This window comes from Equus asinus, chromosome 25 (genome assembly GCF_041296235.1).
Source record: "Equus asinus isolate D_3611 breed Donkey chromosome 25, EquAss-T2T_v2, whole genome shotgun sequence".
NCBI lineage: Eukaryota > Metazoa > Chordata > Mammalia > Perissodactyla > Equidae > Equus > Equus asinus.
In genome coordinates, this window is record NC_091814.1 from 37,813,862 (window position 1) to 37,832,627 (window position 18,766).

At 35.5% G+C, this 18,766-nt stretch overlaps 1 protein-coding gene across 8 annotated transcripts in view; it reads right to left on the reverse strand.

The window, feature by feature from the left end:
- HMCN1 (hemicentin 1) overlaps positions 1–18,766 on the reverse strand; it is a 436,035-nt gene that overhangs the window by 113,740 nt on the left and 303,529 nt on the right. For all 8 annotated transcript variants that reach the window (XR_011498041.1, XR_011498040.1, XR_011498042.1 and 5 more), the window contains 6 exons: positions 17,540–17,653; positions 16,865–16,951; positions 9,644–9,835; positions 5,942–6,115; positions 4,519–4,632; positions 3,550–3,695 (listed from right to left, as the gene is read on the reverse strand). Coding sequence is in view for 5 of the 8 variants with exons in the window: in XM_044757668.2 (XP_044613603.2) it covers positions 3,550–3,695; positions 4,519–4,632; positions 5,942–6,115; positions 9,644–9,835; positions 16,865–16,951; positions 17,540–17,653 (827 nt within the window). In the remaining 3 variants the exon portion in view is untranslated. The remainder of the gene's footprint in view (positions 1–3,549; positions 3,696–4,518; positions 4,633–5,941; positions 6,116–9,643; positions 9,836–16,864; positions 16,952–17,539; positions 17,654–18,766) is intronic.

An 18,766-nucleotide genomic window follows, 5' to 3' on the forward strand; every position in this document is an offset into this window, starting at 1 on the left:
TTTAAGTAACGATATTTTTATTTATTAAAAATTGTAGCTGATACACTTTACATCTGTGCAAGGTATCTCTGGGTGGTACATTTATATATTTTTTATGATAAAACATATGTTCTTAGATACCACATCCATTTATCCATGTTGGAAAATAATATTTTCAGCTCATCCCATATGGTATTAAAAAAGCATGTCTTTTATGATAATTTTGTAGAAAATGCTAGAGTTTTTTAATGAAAGATTGGGGGCATTAACATAATCTGATTTGACCTAAAATCTCTACTGTTCATTCAGAAACATCATTACTTCATAAATGAAAATTTTTAGCCTAGAGATATTTATATTATGTTTTATTGAAAGTATAACTATACTTAATGGAACATTAATCTACAGATATTTATATTATGATATTTTGTTGATATAGTAGGACGTTTCTCATCATCTAAAAATTTCCTTTTACACTAAATTCCCCCTTATTCCTTGAAGATGTTAGCTCCTGGCTCACTGTCATTCCTTCTAATACTTTTCTTGTAATCCTTGGTGATTTCAATACCCACGTAGACAGTGTGTGCTCTCAGCTCCTTGACCTCCTCTCCTCTAATCTTCTTGTCCTCAACCCCTTGTCAGACACCAATACAAGAGTCATATCTAGATCTTATAATTCCAATAACCGCATCTCTTCATAGGCTCAGTTTCAAGTTCTCACAGACCACCACCTCCTAACTTTCTAGCTCACTTCCTCTAGCATCCCAATTCCAATAACTTCTTGACCCACAATCCACTGACCTTATGATTTTCTCATTGCCTCTCACTCTTCTCCTGACCTCTATTCCCTCCTGACTCAGAGAAGCTCTTTTGTGGCAGTCACTCCTTGAATAAACCCTCAACTCTCTTGTCCCCTCTCTCTTTATTGCACTCCCCTGGTTAATACCAGTCCTTATCCATTTTGAGCAATCCCTGGTCTACCCAAGTATATCCCTCCAGCAACTGTGTCTTCTCTCACCTGCATCATCATCAATTTATTCTTTTCCACTGGATTATTTCAATCTACATATAACATAGTATAATTTTCCCATTAAAAAAAATTCTTTAGACTGCAGCCTACTTCCACATTTTTCTACTCCGCTTTATAACCAAATGACTTAAAAATGTTTTCTACATATGCTGTCTCCATTTCCTCCCATCTTTCATTGAATCTTCTCTGATCAGACTTTCACCATCTCTACTTGACCAAAATGACTCTGTCAAGGTCACCAAAGACATCCATGTTGCTAAATTTACTGGTCAATTCTCAGTCTTTATTTTACCCAACGAGTGGCATTTAACACAATTTAATTTGCCTTCATTTTGATATATCTTTTTTCCATATCTTTTGGGACATTTCTCTCTCTGCCCCACAACCTCTAAATGGAGAAGTAACCCAGCACTTAATCCTTAGACCTCTTCTATTTCTGTCTAAACTCACTCTCTTGGTGACTTCATGCAAAACCTTGGACTCGTTTTTGACTCTTCTCTCTCCCTCACATCCTGCTACCACCTTCATCCAAGAAACAACTCTCTCTCTTCTGGACCCTTGCAAGAAATTCAAATCTGGACCCTCCCTTTCTTTTCCCAACACAGGAGCCAATGTAATCTTTTCAAAATCTGAAGTCAGATCATAACATTCTTGTGTTCAGAATTTTCCAGTGGCTTCCCATCAGTATAAAGGCCAACGAGTCTGCTAGGCAGTGGGATCTGGCCCTCCGTCAATCATTTGCCCACATCTCCTGTGTTCTCGTGGATCACGGCACTCCAGCCAAAATGCCTCCGTGCCTTAGCCCTTGCTATTCTCTCTACTTTGGAATATTTTCCCCTCAGATATCTTATGCCTGCTTCCTTCACTTTCTTTGAGTTTCTGCTCATATATCACTTTACCAGTACGGCCTTCCCTATATAAACAAGAGATCACACTCCCACACCTATTGTTCTCCTTCCTGACTGAATTTTCACCGCCACACCTACCCCATCTGGCACATAATCAGTTTTACTGGTGGGTTTGTTTAGTTTTTGTCTCAAACTTCATATGAATGGAGATCTTTGTCTATTTCCTTTAGCTATATCCTTTGCACCTAAAACAGTGTCTGGCAAATAATGTGTTCAATAAATAATTTGGGATGCATGAATCGTTATTAATATTGTATCACATATAAAAATAGAATAATTTAAAATTTCTATGCTAAAAGAAAAACTGCAGAGCATGAATAAACAAAATTCAAAGACTCTACAAACACTTATTGCGGCTAACACTGCCAATATTTTTGGTGGACTTTGTTAAAAACACCATTTTGCTCAAGTAGTGTTGCTTATGTGAAGAATGAAATAACAGAAGAAAGGCTATGGAAAATAAACAAAAACCGTTATTTTTTGCCACACATTTTAGGGACCAATCCCCAAACCTGAAAAATTTGCAGCTGAAAGCATCACAATTGCATTAATTTCAGAATCTGGATTTGAAACTGTAATTAAACTATTTATTATGAAATTAAAAAAAACCAAAACTGCCTAATTTCTGGTGCAATTCTAGTCTTTACCTAATTTTTGTGATTGTATGTGTTTATGTGTGTGTGTGCATGTGTAGTAACTACAATGAATGAAAAGGCTTTAGATAAAATTAAAAACAAAATAATAAGATTTCAAAGGAGACAGGAATTAATTGTTTCCAAGCAAACTCATATAAATTTGATATTGTACCACGAAGTGTGCTTGTAATTAGAAAAGAAATTGTAAACAGAACATGGTGGGAGTTCCATATTTCTCCTCTTGCAATGGTTTCCAGATGAAACTTGCTTATTTTATAAGAGATGATTTTTTTTCTAGCTGCCAGTATTGCAAAATCCATCCGTAAAGCTATATCTTTTTGCATCTTAAATCATGGCTCTAACCTGAGCTTCTACAGCTGGAATTTAATTGACCATTTGGTTGATTATGTGTAAAAGAGGACAAATAGCAGCTTAGCTATGTCACATCTGTATTAACCAGAGCGTTAAATGCAGCTAAAAAAATCTATTTTGGTTTAAAAACACCAGGACATATGTCTTTTAAAACCTGCATGGAAGAAAATAAGTTGAATGAGAAATAAGGATATGTGATCTTAAAGTCAGATCATATACTTGAAGAATGTGCCTTTTATTTAAAGTTTCTTATTCCCCCTAGTTAATGTATTGGGCACTTAATCATCACATGTAGCTTTACTTCTTCATCTTGGAATATTAAAAATGTTACTTTTTATAAAAGAGTTAAAAATGTTTACAGAAAGTTGTCAATAAACTTAGTACCCATGTTATACCTATCATTTTAACAATCCTTCAAACTTTCTGATGGAATAACACTAAAATTATTGAACATGGCTCCAGTCTTTTGCAGTTTTATATTCTAGGGGCATGAGATTGTGCTGGTTTTAAGGTCACATTGATTCTCTGAGTTACTTGTGTCTGTTTTTTATTTTAAATTTTTTACTTTTATTGAGCATTTTAGTCTTTACGAAACCATCAGCAAATGAAAAAACTCGTGACTGGCCTGTCCGTCCTTGTACCAGCTGAGTGAGGCAGAAGGAATCGCATAAGCTTCGCATTCCAAGGTCAGGGTGTTGTTCACTCTGATCTTCACTTCTTTAGGGGAAAGACCAGGCCCCAGGAGGTCCCCTTTATTGATTATGGGTGGAACTGCATAAAAACAAGCATTAAAGAGCTAAACATTGGCTCTTTTAAATACATGGAAAACCATGGGACTCACATTGAAGATTACTTAACAAGAAAACAAGGAAATAACTGAAGCATTTTCTATGTTCCCCTTTCATCAAAGACTCAAGTTAGCATCTTATAAAATGGTAGTGTTCAGATACAGAATGCGAAGGAAAATATCTTTCTCCTTTTGTCATTATAATACTGACAATGCTGCTAATGTCCTTCACAGAATAGTTTCATTTGTTCCAGGTCCCCAGACACAGTCCGAGCATGACCCACACAATGCATTTTATTGGGACTGATTCAAAAATGAAAGATACTATTTCATCTTAAAAATAAAAACAAAAACAAAATCCTGAAAGGTAGGCCCTATTAATAGTAGTATTAGCTTTGCTTTTTATTTATAGGTCAATATACAGTACATCAGCCCAAAGTCACTGATGAGCTCATCTTAGGCTACTGATTAGAGCATATATATTTAAAAAATAGTTTTGTGCTATGAAAGTACTGTAACTTAGCCCAGAGGGTAACTCAGAAAGAAAATAGAGAAGCTTAAGGAAGTGTTGGTAACAAGTTCTCCAACAAGAGGTTAGGGAGCAGACTGAGCAGGCTCTTCACGTCTGTAAGCGATGGAGGTCACAGGCACAATATTTAACTGAACTTCCATCTTAACGAAGCAAGCTGCATAAACAACAAACTTAAGGATAAGCATAAATAATTATGAACCCGTATTGGAAACCAGGATTGAAAAAGGTAGAGAACTTGGAGAAGATGAGAAACACAGCGTTCTTTCAGAACTTACTGTAGACCTTGACTTCATAATGCTTTATCATTTCTCCCGCCTCGTTAGTGGCTACACAAGAATATCTTCCAGCATTGTCCTCCTGTGCATTTAGGATCTGCAGAGTCCTACCTCCTGAAAAATCACGGAACGCCAAAGACTCTCTGAAGTCACAGTAGCAGCAGAGTAGGCACAAACTACCAAGGCTTTAGTTCTTACTATGAACATATTTCTTCTTCTATATGCCAATTCTGTCATAGACATTTGACAAAAGGCAAACTACAATGTAGATGGACACTACATGGTAGGTGAGGACAGTCACTAAGTCCTCCTCTGTGGTAATGACTCTCATGCTCATTCTGACCGTCTCATGCCTCTGTACACACTCTAGCTGAGGTCCTTTATTTCGCTCTCTGCATAAATAGGTCTTCTGCCTTAGTCACATTCTCCCTCTCATCTACCTGGCCTATCAGAAGAGATTGATCTTGCTAAAACACAGTTTTTATGATGATGCCTTTCTCCTTAAGAATCTTCAATGGTTCTCAATTGACTAAAGTATAAAGTCAAAACTCTTTAATCCAGGCATTCAAAACATGACTCCAATATTTCTCCCCGACCTTACCTCCTTACCCATCCCCCTCCCTGCCACACAAACACATACACACAATGTCTTCACCCAAGTGAAGGTGAGGAGTCTACTTATTATTACTTGAACATAGATGGACCATTCTCACTTTGTACCTTCCCCACACTAGTCATCCTAATGGACCTGAAATCTCAACTAACTCATTTCCAACCAACAAAATTCTATCACTTTCAGGTCTGGTTCAAGTTCTGACTGCATCAAAGCATTTCCTGACTGCTTCAGCCCACAGTGGCCATTCCTTCTTTTGAATTCTTATAAAACTTGTCACTACCCCATTTATCACACCCCATGACTATTCATTACCTATGATTATTCATGGATTCATGTTGTCAATTAACTTTCACACATATAATCTCTTCTCCATCTAAGACTGTACATTTCTTAAAGCCAATGATCATACTTTTTAATTCTTTCTATTTTCATACATATCACCAGGTATCAAAGGAATAAATAAACTCTTTCAATTAAAATACTAACTCTAGTTCAAGGTTCAATTCAACAAGAAATGAGTTTCTGTCCTTTTTGGCATTCCGCATTATATTTTAACAAGTAATTACATTGTGGTATTTATTTATTTAGATATTTTATTGCTCTTTCAATGAGTGATTTTAGATATCTTAAAGTTATATACATATATCTTTATGTATACAAATATGTATATAACATAAAAGCTAAAATAGCAATAGAACAACATGACCAAAAATATAAGTACTTTCATAAAAAATAATGAATGGTTCTGTTCTTCTACAACAGTAGATGGCACAAATGGATCTTGGGTATCCAAAGTAAACTAATTACCTGGAAGAATACGAATATTTCGGTTGGATTCTAAAGCAGTTCCATCTTTAAACCAGGTGATGGTGGCTGGAGGATATGAATAAGCTTCACAGACCAAAGATGTGGGGCTGTTAAGGATAACAGTGACATCTTCAGGGCTGCCATTACTATCAACACCAGCAATTGTAGGAGATACTAAAAAAAGATTTAAAATTTAATTGAATTAATATATTTAGAAATTTCTCTAATTGTGCATTTCTAAATTTCCAGTGGACTTATTTGTGTAATTCCATTCCCTAATAATTACAGAAACAATTAATTATTATTTTTATTCTACACAAAAGCACAGAAAATCTCAAAAAGCTCACAGGGTAATGGAAGAGAAGACACATAAAAAGGAATCATAACACAATATATTTAGGGCAATAATGGGAATTTTGGTGCAGAATATACGAAGGCATAGCATTTAATACAATCTGAGGTGTAAGGTATGAGGACTCTCATCAGTGAAGGCTCTTAAAGGAGATTTCAAACTGAGTTAAAGAATTGTGGTAGTTAGAAGGTGAAAGAAGGAGACTAGTAAGAAGAGAAAGCACACTGGGAGCACAATAGTATAAATAATAAGGGGCAAGCAGGGAATATATAGAGGATGGATTCAAGGAGGTCAATACTGAAAACAAGGGTTACAGAGAGAGGTACATTTGTTTCATAAAAGATAATGAGGGACTGAACCAGAGCACTGAAGGAAGGCATAAAGAGGAGGGAGCAACCAAAGAAATATTAAGGAAGTTCATTGGTAAGACTTGATGACAGAATTTGGGGACTAAGGAAAATTAAAGTCAAAGATAACTTCCAGTTTCCTTGCTTGGGAACTTAGGTAAACTGCAGTGAAGCAACATAAATAGCAAATATGGAAAGATTTGCTCATTTAGGAGGGGAAGACAGTTTGTTCCATTCTGAATATCTTGAATTTTGGGTGCTCTTGAGAATTCCAGGTAGAAATATCTATTGAGCAATTGTATATAGAGATCTAAAGCTTGGGAGAAAGATCTAGGTTGCAGGTACGGATTTTAAAAGCCACCAGTCTACAGGAGATAATTAAACCTCTGGGAATTAAATTTATTACTTAAAGAGAATACCTAGAGTAAAATGAGCAGTGAAATAAGGACAAAACACTAGGAGACAATGTTTAAGAGATAGATTAAGTAAAAGTTCATAAAAGAGAGAGACAGAGAGCAGCCAAAGGTGTGCAAGGATAAGTAGGAAAGAACACTGTCAAGGAGAAAGTGATAAGTCATGTCCAAAACATGAAGATAAGGACTGAAAATTATTTGTTAGATCCAGCAACAGGGTAGTCTGCCACAGGATAATCTTGACACAGCAGCGTCAAGAACAGTGTTGGCAGAAGCCTGTTTATAGTGGGACAGGAAGAATAGACAGAGTGGTTACCATATGAAGTGATGGGGACAGTAGAAGGTGAAGCTTCAGGTAAGGCGGATGGTGGGAATGAATGACATACCAAAGAAGGTGGAAAGATATAGGGTCAAGGGCAAAAGTGCAAACAGTAACTGTGAACAAGAAGGGTAACTCATCCTCCAGGAAAAGAAAGGATAAAGATGCTGAATTATAGCTGAGTCCATTGGAAGTTCCAACACACAATTAAATAGCCTCAACTTTATAAAGTTGGTGGAAAGAAGGCTTTGATTCAGATCTCTCAGTCTTCAATGAATAAAGGAGAATAAAAGAAATAGATAAGTAACCAGGGAGGGGTGTGGGTGAGGGGGGAAGTAGTGTAGTCAGGTAGCATGACTTGAAATACCTGGGATAAAGAATAAGTAATCTCTACTGGAGAGAATCCGCCGGAAGCTGGCGTCTCTTGGGAAGAGTCAGATTCCAACTACAGAAGGAGCTAGAGAGAGTTTTAAATCAGGTTTCCAGAGAGCAGAGAATAGGATTTGGACACGAGTCAGTATTAGGAGGTGAATCAGAGGATGAAGGAAGGAGGCATGACAAACTTAGAGCTCTAAGAGAAGCAATGAGCTACAGGAGAGGAGAGGAAATCTAGGGCTGGGCATTTGCCTTTCACACATTGATGGGTGCAGGGAGCACAGGTGTGTCAGGAGACAACTGGCTGATGAACTCTCATTCATACTTATCCATGTATTTTTTATTCAATACTAAGTTTAGGTGCTGGGGCTAAATTCTTTATAGGATAAAAAGGGGTTCTGCCTTTGTGAGTTTATAGTTTTGTATAATTATTATCTATATATATTCTTTATTTGGCACTTACACATTATCTAGTATTTTGATTTAACTTTTCTTGCATATATATTTCTTCTACTCAATTAGACTGTAAGCTACCTATGGGGTGTGTCCTGTATGAGAGGTTTCTATACATGAGACCATGTAGTCCCAAAATAGTCTAGCCAATAACTACAAAAACAAACAAAAAATTGCAAAAATTTGCATAGCCAAACATAGGTCAGTTGATTTTAGTAGAATGAAAAGTATTTAGATATTAGTAATCAAATACAATACATTTAGGTGATGCATTTTAAATTTCAAAACATGAGCATAAATGAAGAATCCATTTTGATGTCATTTCTGAGACATCAGCCTAACTTTGAGGCTGCAGGAACTGAAGGCACAGTTATTTCATCATTCCTAGTCCATTTATATTTCAGAGTGTAGTTTTTATTTCTCTCAAAGGGCTTGGGATCCCAATGCACAAGCTAATCTGTGTTAAACCAGAAAGAAATCACATGAGATTTAAAACCTAAACCTTTGGTCTCTGTCTCTATTTTAACCTAGGAGTCTTCACAGCTCATTCATTGACTCAACATAGAATTTACACATTATATATTAATTTCAAGGGGACAGAACTTATCTGGGACGAAAAAGCTATTAATTAATTGCTAAAAGATCTAAATTTGAATTCTTCAAGCAATGTCCAGCATGGTAGGACCCTTCAACTCTCTTCCTTTAAGATATTTTAGGTATTAGTGAATTAGCAAATGACGGAGATAAACACACATAAGGAAAGAAGAGCAGCAAATTATGTGATGAAAGATAAAATCTAAGGTAGTCGCTCACCCCAGTGGAAGGAGATGTTCTGTTCACAGTACTGCTACATGAATTGGCGAAGAGAAGAAGGAGAGATGTGATTTAAGACAGAGGGAAGCATATTCTAAAATAAAGGCATTTGAAAGCTGTTTTGTTTTGTTTTAACTCTTCAACCTCACAGGGAATTATGTTCATTCACTATCACTGATGAGCAAGTCTAAAATTGCAGTGCGCCTTCTCTGCTTCTGTTCTTCATCATAGTTACCAAAACCAGAATTCAGCATGGACAATTACCAATAAGGGCAGAATCCCACAAAAAAAGAATAAAATATCTCTGGTTGAGCCCCTTTCACTATCGACCTGCTTCTCTTTGAGCAGCATATATTTATCCTTTCCTACTGCTATTTAATATCCTCTTATTCATAGTTGTGTCTCTAGCACAAAAACAGTCCCTGGAACATAGTAGGTATTCCAAATGCAATGAATCAATGTATGAATTAATTAATGAAAGAGAAACAGCAAATGTACACAAGCACTGGTTATCCTTATAGAGTGAAATGTCTATGGTAGAAACCATAAGTAAATAGAAGAAGAAACGGAGAGAATTTAGCTCATAGTCACGTCTGATTCTTCAAGATTTGGAGCAATGATCATACCTACCCAGTACATTAAGACTGAAACTTTTGCTCTTGTCACCAGCTGTATTAGAAGCCAAACATATATATCTTCCAGTGTGTGACACTTGGGCATTGGTTATTTGAAGAAATCGGCCACCAGACATAATGTGATGAGTGTCATCTTCTTGGAGGAGCTGCCCATCTTTGTGCCACGTAATTTCTGGCACTGGATTCCCTGTAACAAAAAGCCATTTTTAGAGCTGACTACTAATCACATGTCTACAATTGATAATTTAAAGAAGGCATTTTCACTTATTTGCCTGTTTAAATATCCTACTTCTAAAACAATGCAATAACCTTTCATTGTAAAATAAACTTGCAAACATAAACTAATTCATAATAATAATGATCATGCTATGATTTTTAAAATATACATAGATTATAAACCATTTTGAAATGAAGATTAGTTTCATCTATCAGTGAAATAATTCTAAATTAGTCTTTGTGTTTAACTAAATTTAAAGCATATCTTAGGCTATTACAATTAAGTATTTCTATAGTAAAATACACTTTAAAGAGGAAAGAGCATGCATTTTTATTAAAATTATTACTCATGAATACCTTTGCATTCATATTAAATTTTTAAAGAAGATTTTATATTTTTCAGAGAAAGCTATAAAAGAGAAAAAAACTTTAATTCAACAATTAAACAAGCAGATATTTTGAGTCTATACCAGGATTCTAGCATAGATATATAAATAGGTAGACAGATAAAGATACAGAGTAGTAATTATTCCTTTAATATTTATAGCTTATAAGGAAAAGATCTTTTATATTTATTTTCACATGGAACTTACATTAAACATTAATTTTAAATTGCTTAAACAATTTTTTGAAATTTTAAAACCATAAAAAGCAAGTTCTGTTAGGAAAGAGGGCTAGGATGATGTTATATTAAAACTGGAGGTCTCAATTGTACTGCCCATGGAGCCTGTTCTATGCCCTCACCAAGGGAAGAGACTCAAATTTGGAGGCCCGCCCAACCTAATGAGTATAGCACCCAATCCCACCTGATTAGGAAGCCTGACCAGAGAATTGAGGCAACCACAGAGTCTGTCCTATAGCTGCACTTGGGCAGGGAACCAAGCCTGCAGTCCTCTCCAACTGTTGCTAGCCAACCGTAACCTCCATCATGACCTCACAGCACAGGCAGTGGCTTCATCCAAATTAACAACTGATGGAAGACCCCATCTGCCCAAGGATGCTACCAGCTGAACCATCCAGAACCCCAAGCTGAGTTGAATGGTGAAGAACTGTCTCTGCTGAAGTTAGCCTGTCATATCTGGAAGAGGAGACCCTTTACTCAAGTGTGCAGATGCCAACACAAGGAATCAGGTAAACATGACACTATCAAAGGAAACTAATAAAGATCCAATAACTTACCCTAAAGAAAAGGAGATCTATGAACTGTCTGACAAAAAATTCAGAATAATCCTCTTAAAGAAGTTTAGTGAACCACAAGAACACAGACAGATAGACAACTAAACAAAACTAGGAAAACATTCATGAACAAAATGAGAAGTTCAACAAAGAAGTAGAAACCATCAAAAAACAAAACAAAACAAACAAATCCTAGAGCTGAATACAATGACTGAAGAATTTAAAAGAGAGCTTCAACATAAGACTTGACCAAGCAGAAGAAAGAACCAGTGAACTAGAAGAAAGGTCACTTGATATCATACAGTCAGAGGAGCAAAAAGAAAAAAGAATGAAAAAAAGTGAAGAAAGCCTATGGGACATCATAGAAAGAAACAATCTACATATTATGGGAATCTCAGAAGGAGAAGAGAAAGAAAAAGGGACAGAAAGTATATTCAAAACAATAATGTCTGAAAAGTTTCCATATTGATATTCAGAGCCATGAGGCTCAAAGGATCCCAAATACACTGAACTCAAAAAGGGCTACACTGAGACACATTATAATTAAATTTTCAAAAGTCAAAGACATAGAGAGATTTTGAAAGCAGCAAGAGGAAAGCAACACATCACATACAAGGGAACCCCAATAGGACTATAGGCAGATTTCTCAAAAGATACTTTGCAGGAGAGAATGAAATGATCTAAATATTGAGGGAAAAAAACCCTGTCAGCCAAGAATACCATAGCTGGTAAAATATAAACAGGAGAGAAAGATTTTCCTGAAAAACAAAAGCTGAGAGAGTTCATCACAACTAGATGTGCCTTACAAGAAACACTAAAGGGCATTCTCAAGTGGAAATAAAAGGATGTTAATTAACATGGTAAAAACATACGAATGTATGTGCAAAATTTACTGATAATGGTAAATGTGTACTCAAAGTCATATCTCTAATATTGTAGTGGTGATGTGTAATTCACTTACAATTCTAGTTTAAAAGTTAAGAAAACAAACACATTAAAAATAACCATAACTACAATAATTGTTATTGCATACACAATATGAAAATACATAAATTTTAACAATAACTTAAAATGTGAGAGGGAGAGATGCAAAGTTTATGCACACTATCAAAATTAAGCTATTGGCTTAAAATGAGATGTTATAAATATATTTTTTATAAGCCTCACGGTACCACAAAGGAAAAACCTACAGTAGTTGCACAAAGATTATGATAAAGGAGCCAAAACATACCACAAAAAAATGTCATCAAATCACAAAAGAAGAGCAAGCTAAGAAGCAAGGAACAAAGGATTTACAAAACAATCAGAAAACAATTAACAAAATGGCAATAGTAAGTCCTTATCTATCAATAATTACTTTAAATACAAATGGATTAAATTCTCCAATCAAAAGATATAGAATGGCTAAATGGATAAAAAAACAAGATTCAATGGTATGCTTCTTCCAAGAGACTCACTTTAGCTTTAAAGATACAAAGAGCAAGAGTGAAGAGATATAAAAAGTTATTTCAAGAACATGGTAACAAAAGAAAGCAGGGGTATGTATACTTATATTAGACAAAATAGACCTTAAGCTAAAAATGGTCAAAAGAGACAATGAAGGTCATTATATAATAAAAAATAGGGTCAATCCATTGAGAAGATATAATAATTGTAAATATTTATGCACACAACATTGGAGCACCTACATACATATAGCAAATACTAACGGAAATAAAAGGAGAAATAAACAGCAATACCATAATAGTCAGGGACTTTAACACCCCACTCTCAACAATGGATAGATCATCCAGTCAGAGAATCAAAATGAAACAGAGGATTTAAAAAACACCATAGACCAAATAGACTTAACAGACATACATCACATTAACAGAATGAAAGATAAAAATCATATGCTCGTCTCAATAGATGCAGAGAAGCATTTGACAAAATTCAACATCCATTCATGATAAAAACTATCAATAAACTTTATATAAAAGGAACATTCCTCAACATAATATGGCATAATAAAGGCCATATATGACAAATCCACAGCTGACATCATACTTAATGGTGAAAGACTGAAAGCTTTTCTTCTGAGATCAAGAACAAGAGGAGGGTGACTACTCGTATCACTCCTATTCAACACAGCACTGGAAGTCCTAGCAAGGGCAATCAGGCAAGAAAAAGAAATAAAAGGCGTCAGGATTGAAAGGAAGAAGTATAATTATCTCCATTTGCAGATGACAAGATTTTATATAGAGAAAATCCTAAAGACTCAACCAAAAAGTTGTTAGATCTAATCAAAGAATTCGGTAAAGTTTCAGGATACAAAATTAATGCAAAAAAATCAGTAGCATTTTAAAAAACTAACAACAAATTATCTGAAAAGGAAATTTTAAAAAATTCCATTTACAATAGAATAAAAAATGATAAAATACTGGGGCCAGCCCGGTGGCACAACAGTTAAGTTCGCACATTCCACTTTGGCGGCCTGGTGTTCACCCATTTGGACCCCGGGTGTGGACATGGCATCGCTTGGCACGCCATGCTGTGGTAGGCGTCCCACATATAAAGTAGAGGAAGATGGGCACAGACGTAAGCTCAGGGCCAGTCTTCCTCAGCAAAAAGAGGAGGATTGGCAGTAGATGTTAGTTAAGGACTAATCTTCCTTAAAAAAATAAGATAAATAAAATATTCTGGAATAAATCTAACCAAGGAGGTGAAAGATCTCTACACTGAAAACTATAACACTGATGAAAGAAACTGAAGAAGACACAAATAAATGGAAAGACAGCTCATGTTCACAGACCAGAAGATAATATTTTTAAAATGTTCATATTACCCAATCCTTATCAAGATTTATATTACCTAATCCTTATCAAGCAATCCCTATCAAGATTCCAATGACATTTTTTTAGAGAAATAGAAAAAACAAATAGAAAAAACAAATCCTAAAATTCATTTGAAACCACAAAAGACCCCAAATAGCCAAAGCAACTCTGAGAGAAAAGCACAAAGCTGGAAGCATCACATTTCCTGATTTCAAACCATATTACAAAGCTATAGTAATCAAAACACTGTGGTACTGGCATAAAAAGAGACACAGACCAATGGAACAGAACCATGAGCCAGAAATAAACCTAAGCACAGGATCAACTCATATTTGACAAGGGAGCCGAGAATACTCAAGAGAAAAAGATAATCTCTTCAAAAAAATGGTGGTAGGAAAACAGGGTATTCACATGCAAAGGAATGAAACAGGACCCCTATCCTACACCACTCACCAAAATTAACTTGAATTAAATTAAAGACTTAGATGTAAGACCTGAAACCATAAAAGTCCTAGAAGAAAACATAGGGACCAAACTCCTTGACGTTGGTCTTGGCAATGATTTCTTGGATATGACACCAAAAGCAACAGTAGCAAAAGCAAAAACAAACAAGTGGGCCTACAGCAAACTAAAAAGCTCTGCACAGAAAAATAAACCATCAACAAAATGAAAAGGCAACCTATGGAATAGGAGAAAATATTTGCAAACTGTTGATCTGATAAGGTGTTAATATCCCAAATATGTAAGAACCTCTATATAACTCAATAGCAAATAATCCCAAATGATCCAATTTAAAAATTGGCAAAGGACCTGAATAGACATTTTTCCAAAGAGGATATTCAAGTAGCCAACAGGTACAAGAAAAGGTGTTCAAAATCATTAATCATCCAGGAAATGCAAATCAAAACCACAATGACACACCTGTTAGAATGGCTAGTATCAAAAAGACAAGAGATAGGTGTTGGCGAGGATGTGGAAAAAAGGGAACCCTTGTGCACTATTGTTGGGAATATAAATTGTACAGCCACTATGGAAAACAGCATGTAGGTTCCTCAAAAAATTAAAAATATATCTACCACAGGACCCAGCACTTCCACTTCTCAGATATATCTGAAGGACATGAAATCACCATCTCCAAGAGATCTCTGCACTCCCATGTTCATTGCAGCATTATTCATAAGAGCCAAGACATGGAAACAACCTGTGTCCACTGACAGATGAATGGATAAAGAAGATGTGGTAGACATATACAATGGAATATTATTCAGCCATAAAAAAGAAGGAAATCCTACCATTTGTGACAACATAGATGGACCTTGAGGGCGTCATGCTAAGTGAAATGGTCAGTCAGAGAAAGACAAATAGCATATGACCTCACTTCTACAAGGAATCTAATAAAGCCAAACTCATAGAAATTGAGAACCGACTGGTGGTTGTGGAGGTGGGGCTTGGAGGTGAGGAAAATGGGTGAAGGTGGTCAGAGGGTACAAATTTCCAGTTATAAGATAAATAAGTTCTGGGAATATAGCATACAGCATGGTGACTACAGTTAACAATATTGTACTGTATATTTGAAAGCTGCTAAGAAAGTAGATCTTAAAAGTTCTCATCACAAGAAAAATAATTTATAACTATGCAAGATGATGGATGATAACTAAACTTACTGGGGTAATCATTTTGAGATATATATATATATATATATATATATATAAAATCATTATGTTTTATAGCTTAAACTTACACAATGTTACATACCAATTATATTGCAATAAAATTGAAAGAAAAAATAAAAAAGAAGTAACCCAATACCAAACTTCAACGTGAAAAACCAAAAGAAAACTGGAAGGCTCAAGGTGGATGCTATAAAATTTAGGCAGCTGGTCTCTATGCAACAATTCTTACTTACCACATCATTTCTAGAAAACAAACTAATAGATTAAGTAAATAGTATATGTCACAATCTTTTTATTTTTTGAGGAACACTGGCCCTGAGCTAACATCTGTGCCCATCTTCTTCCACTTTATATGTAGGATGCCTGCCACAGCACGGCTTGACAAGTGGTGCGTAGGTCCCCACCCAGGATTCAAGCCTGCTAAACCAAAAGCAAACCAAAGCGGAACGTGTGAATTTAACCGCTGCGCCACCAGGCCGGCCCCAGTGTATGTCACAATCTTTATATCTGCCTTTCTTAACATAGAAACATTTCCCTGATTACTTAAATTTATTGCTCAGGCAAGACATGGAAACAATGAAATAAGAAAATAGTCAAATCTTCCTTAAAATGCTGACTTTCTATACAATGTATGGGCTACTCTCATTCTTTTAAAACTGTAAGGCCATCTACAATAAAAAGGCAGGCTTGACAATGCCCTCTTAGAGATTTGTTTACTTTTATCACATGCAGCACACTGATTCACTGGTAAAGATGGTGAAATCGGTTTAAAATTTTTCATTTTTTATTTTTACTAGTCTCCTCCCTTTGTAATAGTCAAACATGTTAACAGAAGGTGACAATATCGTTCTTGGGTAATCTCCACTATCAATAACGCCATCCTTCCAGCAAAACTCCTACCTGTTTCTTTGAAACGAAGTGTAAGAAAACAGGAAAAAGAAAGGAAGGTACAAACACAGGAAAGGAAAGAGAAAATAGGAGGTGAGGCAGGAAACCCTACATATAAGTAGAAGCGGAATTATAAAAAAGATAATTTATTGAATTGAAAGAAGAGATTAATGTGTCTTTTTTTCTCTTTCTTTCCCTCTCTCCCCGCCCCCATCCCTCTGTCCCTTCCTTGTTTCTTCCTTCCTTTCTTTGGTGCGGGAGTTTCTTTCTTACCTCCACAGAATCAGAAAGATTTCCTCCTACTCTTCTGCCAGCTATAGTGGACTGGAATTCAATAGCAAATGCTTATTAGAGTAGCTGACTTTTTCTCAACTAATTAAGATCTATAGTGGAGGCAATGAACAATCAGTGAGTGAGGGAGAATAGAAAGACAAGAGCTCAGCTCCTTACCTGTCACTTCACAAGTCAGTGTAACACTCTGTTTTTCTTTTACTTTCACATCTTCCCACGTATTTTCACCCACAATGCGAGGTGGTACTAAAAACAAAACAAAAGAAAACAACAGAAAAAGTAAGCAACAATTCTAATAACAGGGCTGTTATTTTATAGACATCTATATTTATATTTTTACTAAGCTATAACGTTTAACACAAACCCATAAATTCTTATTATTTGTTTTCTAGAATAATGTCATAACACTATTTTGATCAATTCTAATTTTAAGATATAAAGCTATAGGTCATGAATTCAATTATAACTAATTTTATTGTAATGTAAATAAATCATAAAGTCTGGATAAAAATGTCAACAAGTGAATGAGTAAAAACATTTATTAGACATTTATTTCTCCCACTATAACTTTGATAAGCACTCACATTAAACAAGTTATTAGAGTCTTAGAATACTGTTGAACAATTGTGAATTGACAAGACATGGCATTCCAGCCATTTTAATTCAACTGATTACATCCAAACCATTTAACATTTAAATCTTGCCAACAGTGACAGTCTAGGGGTCAAAGAATACTAAGTGTGAAATCAAGCTGTAGATAAATTTTAACTCTGCTTCCCGAATATATTTAAGTCAATGAGATTTTTTTCTAGATATTGCAAATTATATAAATACCTAATACTGAAAGCCCAAAGATTTTTCTTTCTTCACCAGCTGCATTCCTTACGACACAAGTATACTGGCCAGCATCTTCTATTCTGGTCTGCATCAACCGCAAAGTCCTACCTCCTGGAGAGGGAAACCACCAGACGACTCAAAAAGAAATCTGTAACTTTACCAGTTGTCCATGTAATGCTCAATTTAGGTAAAATTTAATCAACACACTTCAAAGGGCTTTAAAATGCATAAGTCAAGCTTTTTAAAAAATCACATTTTAAGCCTATATGAAACAAAATAGACAATTCAGAAGAATTTTCTGTTTCAATGGATAAAAAAATAAATACAACGCTAGGTGACAGGAAGCAAGAAACGAGGTGTCAAAAAGGTGATATTTGCACATAATCGTAAAAAGTAAGTACACTTTAACAGAGGAGTTGAGAGACACCATTGTAGGTGGAATACGAATGAGGATATAGAGGTAAAAAGTAGAAGTGAGCTGTGGTACCTATGGCAGAGCAGGTGGAGGAAACGCTGAGAGATGAGGCTAGATGGAGTACAACCTGATTCTGCGGGCCCTTGCATGCTTTGCTAAAGAATCTAGACTTTCTAGTGTTCATTAAGGCTATAACAGTGTGTGAAAAAAAGATCATGATCTGATTTGTGCTTTAGAAAGACAACTGTGGCAGGACGTTTAGGAAAATATTCCCAGATTGGGATGACATCCATATATAAGGGATGGGGGAAACTGTCAGGACCGATTACCAGTTTTCAATTAAGTTTCATAGAATCCTGGAACTATTTATATCACAATTGATGGGGGTCATGTGTCATTCACTCGCACGACTCTGCTTCTGTTCCTTTTTATATTTTGAACTTCTATGTTATGAAGAAAGATTCCTCGTCCAAGAAATGCATGTAGACTGGGCGTGAAACTCTGATATGCAGAAAGGGGTGATTTAAAGGGAAACTCCATTTAAAGACAGAGGAAGAGGAAGCAGCCAATGAGACTGAAATGAAGCCTGCAGAGAACTAAGAGATGTGCTGAGAGAGCAGAGTCCTCAAAACCATTTGAGAAGTAAATTCTAAGAAAAAAATGTGAATCATTTCTTAGATTTTGTAATAATTTTCTACCTGATATATTTTTCCTTAGTCCCCTGAATTTGAACTAAAAAAACTGAAATGGTTAAACATGAAATTTTCATGTAAATATTCTCCTGGATCTGGATTCGTCAGGAGTTTCCA